This window comes from Acanthaster planci, linkage group LG03, assembly GCF_054643075.1.
Source record: "Acanthaster planci isolate LZ-2023a linkage group LG03, COTS_SCS, whole genome shotgun sequence".
NCBI lineage: Eukaryota > Metazoa > Echinodermata > Asteroidea > Valvatida > Acanthasteridae > Acanthaster > Acanthaster planci.
Window position 1 is genome coordinate 17,579,911 of NC_141779.1, and position 13,369 is coordinate 17,593,279.

At 41.1% G+C, this 13,369-nt stretch overlaps 1 protein-coding gene across 1 annotated transcript in view; it reads left to right on the forward strand.

Moving 5' to 3' along the window:
- The first annotated feature begins 523 nt into the window (after positions 1–523).
- Positions 524–13,369, forward strand: part of dnajc13 (DnaJ heat shock protein family (Hsp40) member C13) — a 49,024-nt gene continuing 36,178 nt past the window's right edge. Inside the window, exons 1-12 of the mRNA XM_087134070.1 lie at positions 524–639; positions 5,095–5,175; positions 5,848–5,923; positions 8,400–8,546; positions 9,275–9,319; positions 9,793–9,939; positions 10,259–10,312; positions 10,452–10,594; positions 10,928–11,087; positions 11,391–11,482; positions 11,961–12,127; positions 13,034–13,113. Of these exons, the coding sequence (XP_086990196.1) occupies positions 5,105–5,175; positions 5,848–5,923; positions 8,400–8,546; positions 9,275–9,319; positions 9,793–9,939; positions 10,259–10,312; positions 10,452–10,594; positions 10,928–11,087; positions 11,391–11,482; positions 11,961–12,127; positions 13,034–13,113 (1,182 nt within the window). The 5' untranslated portion in view covers positions 524–639; positions 5,095–5,104. The remainder of the gene's footprint in view (positions 640–5,094; positions 5,176–5,847; positions 5,924–8,399; positions 8,547–9,274; positions 9,320–9,792; positions 9,940–10,258; positions 10,313–10,451; positions 10,595–10,927; positions 11,088–11,390; positions 11,483–11,960; positions 12,128–13,033; positions 13,114–13,369) is intronic.

The following is a 13,369-nucleotide window of genomic DNA, read 5'->3' on the forward strand; positions in this document are numbered from 1 at the left end:
TGACATGTACACTTCTACTGACCCTGGCCAATCCCTGTCCCCAAGCGTTCCCTGCAAAGGTGGATCGCTGTAAATTTTGCGTTCGATTTCCCCCGTCTTGTATTTTATTGTTTCTCGTGCGTCTGACCATAGACCTGGAGGAGCTGCTCCCCCAGGTCTATGGTCTGACCGCTTTTGTTTATTTTGGTTGATTACTTTCAAAATAATTGTTTTCCTCGAGGCACTATAATTTTTTATAAGGGGGCGGGTCCTCAACAATGTTTTAGACGTTCTTCCAGGCACCTTATCTGTTAGTGAATAATGAAGCACTTACTAAAATATCGTTTTGGGAGAAATTGTGACCTTTTAATCCTTTAATCAATCAAAAATGATATAAATTTGTAGAGTGTTGCTAAAGAATAACAACTAAACGCCTGCTACTGTGGGTATAAATGAAATGTATTAGTCTCACAATCTTTTGTAGCGGCTGGAAAGGTAGCCCATTATGTGGCTAAAGGTTGCCGCACAGATGTGAGTTTGCGCACTTTGGGATTTCCCGTAGAGGACAAGATGGCGGCTGCCTTGTACGTTCGTTGACCGTGTGTAAAGATCACGAGACATTGACTTTTAGGAGCTGTCGGTCTAAGTTTTCACTGACAGGTTGGTCGTTTGATGAGATACACCCACAAGATACTGTTAACGATGTTTGCATTTACTGTTTATTTGTCAGACCTTCACAGAACATTGTTTTGTAAGTTGTCTATCCACTCTTTGCAAGGCCACAGCACTGACTGGCTAAGTTGCACTGTATTTCGTGCGGCTAACGTCAGGAACGTTATCTCTCGACCGCCCCTTGTGTAATTTATGTTTCCGCGTCGACGTTGCTGGGCCAGGAGGGTTTTTACTTGTTTATGTAATCCTGTTGAATGGTCGGTGTTCATTACCATTATTAGCACCCTGTTCCAGGCCTTAATGTTCAATACCTTTACTAAGCACCTACATGTATGTAGCCCAGGTGGACTCCCTGACCGTACTATGTTATGGAGGGAGTCCAGGATATAAAGGCTGCAAAATGGGGCGAAAAATTTTATACCTAAATTTCCAATACTTCTACCTTTTCCAAGGAGCCAATTTCACGCCTGTAACTTCCATGCATCCTTATCTCCACAGCTGGTGGGATAAGAAATTCGACACATCACCATCAAAGACAAAAACAGGAAAATAAAGTTGGACGTAACGTTAATTCTTTCCATTGTTGTGGACTGTTTTCAGCCATTCTCCAGTGCAGTTCGTACAGTGTGCGTGCAGAACTATTCGGTGTACGAGATTCCGAGCTGTGTACACGTACATTGAAACAACATGTTCTGACCAGAACCAGCAAAACTGCACTCGTTTTGAAAACGTTCACATAAAGCACATAATGCGCAACGTGGTTCTCAGCCATGAGTACCATTGATCTCCATGGCGAGTAAACACAACACGGGGCCTAGGGCATGGCGAGGCTGTGGCGCGTACGTTGGTGACAGTTGGCCTAGTTACCTGCACGCAAGCAGAGTCTACTACATGTACGGCCAATAAAAAATCACCTATTTTGAGATGGAGTATTTTGAAATTGCACATTGTTGGGATCCATCGCCCAATAACCAGACAGAGCTCCAGCATGACCATAAACGTCAACCTCCCAAGCCAATGAATTTTAAGCCCACTGACAAAACTGTTTGGCGACATTTCTTCACGGGTGAAAAACATTGACAAGAATATCGGAAGGCACTATAATTTTGATTACAGAAGAATCCAATCAACTGCATAGTACATATGAATTTGAGTTTCTAGCTGTTTGATGTAGGCCTACGTGAGGCTGAGGGGTTGAAGACAGCATTTCCCTGCCCCCACCCCCCAAAAACCGTATGATTATGGAGTAGGAGATTTTTTAAAACTTTGACACAGTCTAGCTATCTATCCATTGCTCTAAAATCCAACTCGTCACTTCCAATTACCAATTCAGTCTGCTTATTGTATGTTTAGTTTACAAATAAAAAAGGAAAGGCCAATCAACAGCTTGATATGTATGTAATCGCTACTTACTGCATGTGCGTGCGCCAGTACTGCCTCTGTATACTGTGTTCCCAATCAGTATAGCATCACTCTCGCCTGTTCATCACGATCATCATGCTCGCAATGTAATCCTCCTCTTTTTATTTCTCAATTATCAAGATAAGTTGCTGTTTCATTTTAATAAAAATCAGATCTCTACATTATTGTGTATTTATACATCTTTAACCAAAAAAAGCTCTATGAACAACATGTTAAACACTTCAAAGAGAGATCGTTTATAAACTTATTCCCGTACAAGAATGCTACATAGACAAAGCCTTCTATGCTAACTGAGGTTATTCTTAAAAATAGCAGGTTGAGTTGCAAATTTATGTTCATAACGCGAAATATATAGCAGAAAAATATGAACATTTTAGGGGTAACCAATATAGGGTTAATTGGTCAGTCTGAAGCCCCCAATCCGACAAAAATGGAACTGCATTTTTCTTATATCGGCAGGCGGGTTAAAGCCGGGTACCAGTCACGGCCTCCATGTAGCAGGCATGTAACAGACCTTCACTGGAAATCGCGCACAGGTAGTGCGTGCATACAGCTCGGATTCCTGTACGTGCGTGCAATTTACAACTTGAGAACGGATGAATTACGTCTACAAATGTAACGTTGTCTCTCACTTATTTTCCTCCATTTTGTAGTCCATGGTTCGTTCTGAAATTCCTAAACCCCCCCAGACAGAAAGATAAGGCCAGGAAGAACTTGTAAACCTGAAAAATTAGTTTCTTCAACAAGGTAAACCAAGAACAAATTAGAACCAAATTTGTGGTCGTTTTGTACACAGTTCTTAGACCCTGGACGTCAGTCGTAATGAAATGAAGTCAACGTCCAGCCTAGGCTACTTTAGCACCTAGCCCCACACGTAGGGCTATGGTGGCTCTCTTTTACAATCTGTCTCTTATTTGTCGCCACCACAGTCTTACTTCAAGGCATGTCTTAAAAGCCTGAAATCCAAACTGCAGGATTGTCACAAACTTTGAATCCTAATAGCTTCCGAAATGAGAATGACTCAACGATTTTACTTACATCGGCGTATTCCTCAGAATTTGGATTATTTTGATACCACATTTGCATATATTCAATAAATGAAATGAGAGGGTTGGGTTATTAAAGGGTGGATTATTAAAGTGAAAACTGTCCACTTTTGTTGATTTCTGCCCTGAGCACATGGAAGGGCGGATTCTGCTAACAATTAGCAAGTATCTATTATTCATTGATGTCTACAAGCACAGCAATTTTTATCCAAATTTGAATACCTTAGGTCAAAAAGTGTGCCGGTGTGACATGGAATGACCCTTCTCCATAGCACAATTAGTGAAGGAAAGAATACTTACATGAATGGGTCTTGTGCTACTAATCAGTCTCAACTTTCACACCAGCTGTATCCATCTAACGACTAATGTGAGAACACCCACCTAGTATAGGTTCATGTTGTAATTGTGTGCTGTAAATTTGTAGTGCAATTAAATGAAAAAAATTGCTTTTCTAGTTCATCCAAAATAATTTTGTATAGCAGATTTTTTGCTGAAAGTTATTCCCTGCTGGCACATTTGCAGAATACCCCGCCACTCACCCGTTCCATTTCGTTGCTGGCTACAAAGTCAAAGGTCATGCTTAATTGTTGCACGCGGAATTCTGACGTATCCGCATAGCCACCAACCCAAGACTTCAACCCTTGAACTTAGAATTTTTTGCCTCTTCGCAATTCCCATTGACTTTGGGCGCTTCCCAATTCCCATTGATTTTGTGCACTTGCCGGCCTTCTTCCCTTTCGTTTTGGATAGATTCGTACCCCTGGAGGATTTTTTTAAAAAGGGAAATAAAGTACGAGATTCATTCATTGCAGACTGGTCTCCTTGTTCATGTCAGTCAAGCCCACAGGTTCATGTACAAAAAAATACCTTTGTCTTGCTATCTTTCTCTCCTCAATTCTGACCTTGTGTCCGCGTGGCCGCCAACCCAAGACTTCCTTTGGACTTAGCCTTTTTTGCCCTTTAATATCCATTGACTTGTACTGGCTGCCCTCCTCCTCACTTCTCACATCTTGCCCATGTAGCCAGTGATTTCAGAGGTGTATTTTTGTGTGGCAGGGTATTTAATTGTTCTGTAATTGTTCCCTACAGTGACCTACATGTATTAGCCGTCAGAAAGCAAAAACATGTCAAGAAAAGTTCAATTTAGGAGGGAAAATACCAAGTCGTTTATAATGAAAACACTTAGGGTAGGGTATGTACACAGGGCGTCAAGTGGCGTCTGTATGAAACTCTTACCAAGTTCAGTATCCACCCTGAGCTGAAGCGCACCCTCACCGGTGAAAGAAAGACAGATGGTACTGAGTTCTCCAACCGGGTACTAGCATGCTTTTGGCATGCACGCGAAGACCACACATTCTAGACTAAAATTGTTGCGCGTACTCTGTGTGCTCCACATCAAACGCACATAAACTTGCGCAACTATGCAGAGCGCGAGTACCAAAGGACTGTCAATTTCATTTCAAAACACGCCCTCTTTTGTTCCTCCGCGGGGCAGATAGGAGGTAGGATATAAAGTTGTTGAAAGGAAATTTAAATAACCTGCAGTTTAAATTGAAATTTGATTTAAAACATTAAAAAGGAAGTTATTTGGCCTTTTTGTCAGGTTTTGTACTATTCTGCAAGTCACTTGTACACTACGGAGACCTCTCCATACCAAATGATTCAAACTTCAACTGTGTTGACCTGTTGGAGTTTAATAGACTCTGTCCAGTCACGTGTCAGAAATTACAGTGACCCTCTGGTACATGTAGATACAAGTTGTATCTGTTGATCTTTGTTTGGCTCAGCACTGTCAAAGTACAAAAGCCTAGAGGGATTAGGATTTCAAAGAACCTTGTAAAGTAAATCTCAGTGATTTTTAAGCTTTTACCAAAGTCATGCCTCCAGTAATGGCCCATCTTAAAAAAAGAGTGATATACCAGGCTAATTTTGCTTGTCAGACTCTGATTTCCTGTCTTTCATTGTTATATTTTAGCACTTTCAAAATGGCAGTGGTGATGAGAGAGAATAAAGACACAGCGAGCTACTACACAACAAAGCACTCATGGAGGGGAAAGTAAGTTGAGAATTATGGCTCTGTGGCTTAAAGGAAGTATTGCACACGTAAATTTACCAGTCTGTTCAATATGATAGACGTATTTTATGGGTGCCCAAAATCCAACTTCAGACAATTTACAGTGTGAAGATTTTTTACTTCAAGTCCTCTCTAGAGGTTTAACTTTTGTCTGTTGACTTAGGGATCAGAACAATCCCTACACTCCATCCCTGCCCCCGAGGTGTAGATTTTGCCTGCCATGTCTAACAGTTAAATTCATGACCTGCTCACTTGCAGTGGAGGGCATCCCATTAGCCTATTTAAGGTGTGGCGGACATAATAGGAGGGCGCTATTTGGTTGGGTAAAATATTTTGTGTTTATTCCAAATTTACCCACTTCAGAAGTGCTCTCCTATTCTATCCACCATGCTGCTAAAAGATGAATTTGCTGGATCGGACTGTGTTAATTTGTTAAATATTTATGTAACCATTGATATGTCCAGGTTATACAGGAATGAAAAAGTTGAAAACTTTAATTTCCATGTTCACAGTCCACACATGTTCTTACGAATTCATTGTCACCAGAACCACTAAAAACTATTGCATTGTGAGAATGCTGTACTTATGTTCCAAGCTGGCAATATTTGTGATTATACATCTTAGTACTGACAATTTTTCTTTCCCGTTCAAAAGGTACAAGCGGGTGTTTTCAGTTGGGGACAAAGGCGTTACTACCTACAATCCTAACACACTAGAAATCACCAACCAGGTAAGAGTCAGCATTGAGAAACTTCTTCTCAGACTATAATTAGTAGTAATGTGAAAGATTGACTTTACCCGATGCCGTTCTGGGGAGCATCTGATGGTCTCCATCCACCCTTACTAATCCATTATTGGCATCCTCATCTTCCTGTTGGGCTGCGTCCTTTACCATCGACATGGCAGATAAATAGCTTAATCAAAAATCAAATAGGATTGAAACGTGCAAGAGATACCAGCCCAAATCAGAGATAAAAATTCTAACAATTTAATGCCATTAGTTTTTTTGGGCACGAAGTACAGCTATTTCACATCTCTTCAGTAACTTTCTGAAAACCACACAGGTGGTGAACTTAATACAAGCAGTCATTTTAAACTTGTACATCCTGTCAGAACATGTGCATCCACACCTATAGGTACATGTCCTTACTGTAGTCCTTCCACAGCATATTTCTTAGGCAAAATCAAAACCAGTTTTCTAAACCTGCTTCATCCAACATTTACACAATGCAGCTTGAACTGTCTTCCCATTGGACCTTCCCTTAAATGCTGTCGTGGAAACTTACCAGGACTCTCTTTTAACGTTCCTTTAGATTGCCAAATTTTGCATAGTGCTGTTGTCCGAGGTGCAACCCTTGCGCACTGTAAGCTACTGTGCTGCGCAGAGTGGTTATGTTATATGACCTACACTGTCTCTGTTTCCTCCATGCCACTAAATCTGGTGTTAACTGGCACCAAACCTGGTCATTTTCTTCACCACCTCAGGTGAATTTTCTGTAATAATTTTGCAGCAGAAGACAAAACTGCCTTGATGCGTAATATTGATGTTATTGCACATATGTACATATGTACCGTATATGCACATGTACACACAAAGGGGTCAAGGGAATTGTTCTTCATGTGAGATACATGTGTGTGACAGTGCACTCAAGCAAGTTTTAAAGAGATTTACATGTAGCTGTCAATCGGGGCCTGTACCAGGGCTGCATGGAAAGTTTCTGCAACCGCTTATGGCCCTAAGTTGCCGACAGCAAGACTAACAGGAATGTCAGTTTCCTGTGCATTCCGAGTGGTCTTAATTTTGTAAGTTATTGCTTAGCTGCATTAGTTTTACCCAAAATAATTTGATAGGAACATGGCTGTATTGTTGCAAAATAGGGACATCCAATTCTGTGTAATAGTAGTCCTACATGTTGTCCCATCAAAACCAAGCAAACTCTTTCAAAGGATTTTGAGTTCTATCCACTTTGTGGAGAAGCACACCCTCACCGGTGACAAATTGATCCATTGCTTTACGATGTTTGTTTGAGCTTGTTTATTGAGTATTGCTGTGAACATTACTAGTTTTCACCTTGCATTGCTTCCATATTTGATAAGTTTAGTTTTTAACAAGTAATAGCTACGTTGAGAAATTTAAGTAGTTGAATTTGTCATTTTGTTGGCACACATTTTCAGGAAATCATTTGTTTTTTACCTGTCTCCTATTTAGATTACAAAATGACATAGTATCTACCTTTTTCCAGTTTCACTGTTCATTACATGTACACGAAAGTTTCATTTTGATATTTACATTGAACAAACTGTACAGTGTTTGTATTTCATTTGCTCACATCTTTTGTGAAACATAAATCTATAGCCACAGCAGTGAACTGCCAGTTGTGTTAAAATTGTTGGACCTATTGTCTTGCAAATTTGATGGCTTGGCTCACGTGCATGTTTGCTAGAAGTACAGGACAGCTGTTGGTCCCAGCAAAACCTTAATAGACAGAAAATTTGTCAGAACTCAGAGAGGCAAAACAGAGTTTATTCTGGGGCAGAAGAGTCAGTACAGTGAAAAAATTGGAATGGGGCTGTTTTTTCTTGTTTCAAGGAATAAATATTGCTGTTTTTCACAGATGTTTGTTGCACATACCTCGTACCAAAACTGTCCAAGAGCAAATTCATGCAGAACCAAGATACATCATGTATGTTCCAGGAAGAGTGAAGGAAGTGTTTTCTTTTTTACTGTATACGTGTACCTGTTACTTGCAGTGTTGAAGAAAAATTGTAGACTGAGTATTTACATGTATTTGACACCCAGAATTAAGCTTTCAATCAGTTTGGCTTTAAAGGTCTTACTTACCAACAAGTACGGTATTTAAATGTAATTTGTTCATGTGGATCTATAGACATAGTGCTTCAGTGGTTCTGTAGTGGCACGTTTTATGTGTGAATATAAAACTTTTGTCAGTTTAGTCATGGTCCCTAGGACTGCTGGGAATTGCCCAGACAATTATATGTCAAATTATCGAGGGAAAATATTGAGAGTATAGGATACATGAAATCTGATGAATTGTGTCCTGTGAAATCATGCAATCTGGATTGATGTTTTAAATTATTTGTTTGGCTCAATCTACCCCTGGATTCTGTCGGGAACAATTTAATACTTGTGTATGGAATGCGAAGCTGAAAGTAGACAATTGGATTTATTGTTGTTCTTTCTGCAGTGGGCATATGCAGATTTTTTTGGTATCGCCCCCAACACCAAATCTCAAACCATCAATGAGTTTGTCATCAACATCAGGAAAGGCAAGAAGACAGAATCCATGCGGTTTTCCACAGAGCACCGTCCTGATGTTCTCACAGAAGCTTTGGTTAGTTTCCAAATCAAGTTTTCTTCATGTTGGGGAACTTTCCTTTCAGCCAACCAATAAGCCAGTCGAAGCTTCTGTAAGTTTGTTTGAAGGAAACAGTGGTTTCCGATCACATTGCCTAGCAAGTACATTCACTTGGTGGTATTTTCTGCTCCTTCCTCTGTGAAATCGGACCCTTCACCTCGTTTGTCCAAGCAAAAGTGGGCACTTTTGAAGTGCAGGAGACATTAAATTGGGAGAGTTCTAGGCACCGACAGCCTTTCTTTCCAAAGACTAATATTGTGCAGTAGTGTTTTAAATAAGGGAAAGACTTTGACACCCTGCCTAAGCTCATATTGTCTTGATACATGTATATGGCGCAGTAAGTGCTGATGAGGTCAGAACACATGTGATTTTTCTTTGTTGTCTCAACGAAATTTTTCACATTAACTCAAATTCCCTTGTCACATTTCAAAATAAACAATATCCGACAAAAATGCATTGGACAGACAAGCAGTTGTGCAGGTTCGCCACTGATCTGCTGCTCTTGCTAATTGTTATGTTCCGATCCCCATTTGTGCCACTGAAAATTGGGTAAAAAAGGTAAAGAAGTCTTAAATGGCCTTAATTTTGATTTCCTCAACCCAGCCACAGAGGTGCCTTAACACACTAAGAACTAACTACATGTATAAATTGTGCTTGATAGGTTCATACTGACATCGCATATCATCTTCTTTTCCACTCTGCAGAAGTTCCGCCGGAGCTTTGCTGGTGGCAACAAGTATGACGAACCAGTAAGTATTCAGTTTTATACACTGAGAAGCATGTTCATGAGGCATTTGTCATCAAAGGGCTGAAGACAAAACTAACAACACTAAAGGTACTTTTTTCACTATAAAGTTCCCATTTAGAAAAATGAGGGTAGATTTGCCAGGTCTTGTAAATTGTCTTTTTTTCTTAGCTGGAGGCTATTTGAAATAATAAAATGATCAAGGATTGAATGGGAAGAAATCAAGTGATTCCTCATGTCTGTGCTGTAAGAAGAGGTCAACTGATACCAGGCACCTGTAAAAAACCAAGCTCTTACTTACATTTTAGCGTCACAGATTGCTTGAAAGTGTTCACGCTTGACCCTTGGAGTATTTTTCTAGCGTAAATGTTACTGAAAATTATTGGTACAAGTAAATGCAGCTGCCATGGTTAGGTTTTTCATGCACCCCTTTGGAACCATGACACCAACTGAACTCCTTCCATTGTTTCCCTGTAGCGATTCAATGCCTACAAGCACCACTGGTCAGATGCACGGAAGCATGTCACCCTAGAGATCAACGCCTGTGGAATTGACCAAATCAATCCTACCAACAACCAAGTCCTCTGCTCTTACTACTACAGGGACATTGAAGCATTCACAGAGGTAGGCAGATTGCTGCTGTCTGACCATTTACAGTGGCTGAGTAACTTATTTTTTTTTGCCTTTTTTAACCGTTATCTTCTGAGCAGGGAACACTTTCTCTTGATTTCTAACCTGTTCAAGTCTGCTGAATTCAGCCAACTTCACACATAGTTGGCAGGGAGTTTGTTGGTGTTAATAATTATACATTCATTTGCTTGTCTGCTTCAGAAATGAAGTCTAAGTTGGACTGCCAACAGTTCTCCCAACGTTTTCTTACATATGGATAATTGTTTTCCAAACCCACTGTTGCTGATTGGCACAACTTCATTTCTTCTTGCAGGTGACTGGCTACCCAGGAGGCTTTGCAGTGATTCATGGTGGCTTCGGCAGATTAGTAAGTCATTCTGACAAATCTTTAGAGAAAATGTTTTTACACTTTTCTGAGATAGATACCGAAAGATTTGTAGTGACACTTGTTCCGGAATTATTCTCTCTCTGAAATATTCTGCCCCCCCTGGTGCATTTCTTTGCAGCATATATTTGCTTGCGATCGGAGAGATGAGTTGATAAAGAAGGCCTCAGAGTACGCGAGTACCTACGTCGGTGTGACAATCAGAAAGAGGAAAGAAACCATCACCATCGATCAGAGCATCATCAATAAGATGGGAAAGTACAGGTGAGGAATGCCGATGTGTTTAAAGAAAGGTTAAACACAATGTGCAATGTTTTATAACTATGGCCGTGTCCGAAACAGGCTTCCAGAGCTACGGCTAGGTCTATTGTCTACGCGTCTCCACGCATTTCCAATGGAGGGAAGACCTAGACCTAGCTCTAGACGAGAGATTCGGATGCAGCCTATGAGTTGGCCAAAGTTGACAGTGCAATAAGCAGTGGACCAAATTATGCAAACGGTCACAGTTGAGACATTGTCACCAGTGGTGGTATCTTTGATGCGATAACTTTGTCTGAAAGGGATTTGGGTTTCTCTTCTGTTATTTGCGCTTTACAGCAATGACGAGAGCCTGACATCACTGGCCGAGTTCAACGTTCAGAAGTGGTCCAGCAGGCACGAGGAGCCCGCCAAGAGGGTCCTGTGCTTGACAGAGACATGCATCGTGGAGCGAGACCCTGCCAGCTACAGCGTGGTCACTGTCAAACCACTCTGCAATGTGAGTTGAGCGGCGAAACCTAACAATCAGGAAGAATCATTCTTATGCCAATTCCGAGCGAGGAGAAATCCCTCGGATGTTTGGGTTGCATTTCTCAGGCACAATTAAACATAATAATGTGCCAACTGTGACACTGCTGAAGTTTGCTCTTTCTTGATACGGAATAGCCTTATGACACTTCATGTTTTGCTGGGTTTTTTTTCACACAAGAAGTTCAATGCTGTCATAATGCAAGTTACTAGTCATGCATTGAATTAGGTCAATATTGAAATTGTTACAAGAGGACGTACATTGTTTTGGCAGATTTTTGCAATCGTGCGTAGCATGGAGAATCCTCAGGAGTTCCATCTAGAGTCGGTCAAAGGCATGGTGACCAAGTACACCTCCACCGATAGGTAGGTGACTCTCTTATCACTTTGCTTCAACTTTCCTAAAAACCTGCTTGTTGACCCTGTGTCCAGGAACAACTAAAATGCCAGTTGGCAGAGTGCCAGCACCAATTAAATCAATGCAGAGCAACCCTATTATGATAGGGCAAAGTTATTGTGCGACCTCATAGTGATTCTGGCAAAGAGTACTTTAGAACATAACTTATTGAATTGAAATCACTGGCACTAACATGCTGATCGTTTGGGGAATCTTTAAAAATTTGCCCAAATCCACCTCTGCGACAGTAACCCACAGGCCCATTACATTCTACTGCCAAACAAATTTTGAATATCATTGTCAATGTTGGCAACAGTAGCAGAGTTCTGTAGTCCAGCATGCATCTCCATTACCTTGATGCATCACCCACAAACTGTCCTTTTCATGTTGCTCAACAACACCGATATTGCATTTTGGTCAAACAAGTATTTTTTGTTTAATCATCAGGGATAATCTAATAGCCAGTGTGCTGGACGGCGTCCGTGCAAGCGGTAACCGAGACGTCTGCATCAAGCTCGTCATGACCAACCGAGGCCAGAGGCAGGACCCCTTGTTTGTCCCTGTTGAGGAGGAAGTGGAGGCCCATTGCTTGCGCTTCCTGGCTCAACCGCCCAGTAAGTAACAGACACTGTGTGTGTGAGTGTCCTCCTCAGCAATGACGCACCGAGAAATGTGACACGTTTGAACACACCAGCATCTCTAACAAATTTTCACAGAGGGTTTCCCCAAGACAGGGCTTCCGTGACCTGGAAAAATCATGGAATTTTGTAAAAATAATTAAAGTCATGGAAAAGTCTTGGAATTGAATTGTCCTTTAGGTGCAGGAACCCAGCAAGAGTTAAGTATAGTGTACCTTTGTACTGCTGGAGGACCCTGTCAGCTCAGGAATTTTTAAAGGCCTTTTGGAGACACTTAGTTTTGAGAACTTTATTACGTGACACGGCATCCAGGCTTTTGGGTTTTTTTATGGGGGGGTTTCTTTGTGCAGGGGAGAGTGTTTTTTGTAGCCCAATGTGGCTGCCTTCAACTCCTAAATCAGACGGTGCTTTAACATTATTTTGGGCCTGCCATCGGCCCCTCCCATGAAGGCACTATGAAATGTTGACGGTTCATTGACCTTGCCTTATTTGCATGGATGCACTAGCCCCACACAGTGGTTCAACTGAGTCAACCTCTCCATGCAATTTACTTTTTCTTTGTAGTGTTCGTAAATTTGCAATCCTTGTCCCTTTATGCAATCTTGTCGTTTGGTAATTTTTTCTGTGATAACTTCTGTCATTTTAGCTTCCAAGCCCGAAGAAATTTGACTCGACCAGAACTGAAATTTCGTCCAACAATGAGTGGTCAACAAGACCATTTTATCAAATCTGATTTACTCCTCATTTGTCAAATTCTGTCAATCACAAATGTTTAATGTTAACTCATAATTCCTCTTGGAATGGTGTATGCAGAATGTTTTTACCCTTTCAGATTTATTTATTAAAAGGCTTAACAGTTCATGTTAATGTCTGTTTCCGTAGACAATGACTTCAACCTTGCTGTAATGAGGTTCAACAACAACGTGTCATACAGTGGCTTACTCCATGCCGTTACACAGGACGTAAGTGTCAAACCTGAGAATAATCTTGCTCAGCCATTGTCTCTTTACAATACGGGCGTTTCAGAATAGAGCGCCTCCAAGGGTTTGCAACGCATTGATCAATGACCCGTCGACCCAGTACGTGTTTGGAAAGGGTTGACGGATTCCAAGCCTTGTGATAAGCTAACGAGTTTCAAACCCTTGGAGGTGCACAATTGTGAATCGCCCGTATTTACTAGTGTTGTACTTGCATTGGTCCTGTTCTGTTCGAAAGCTG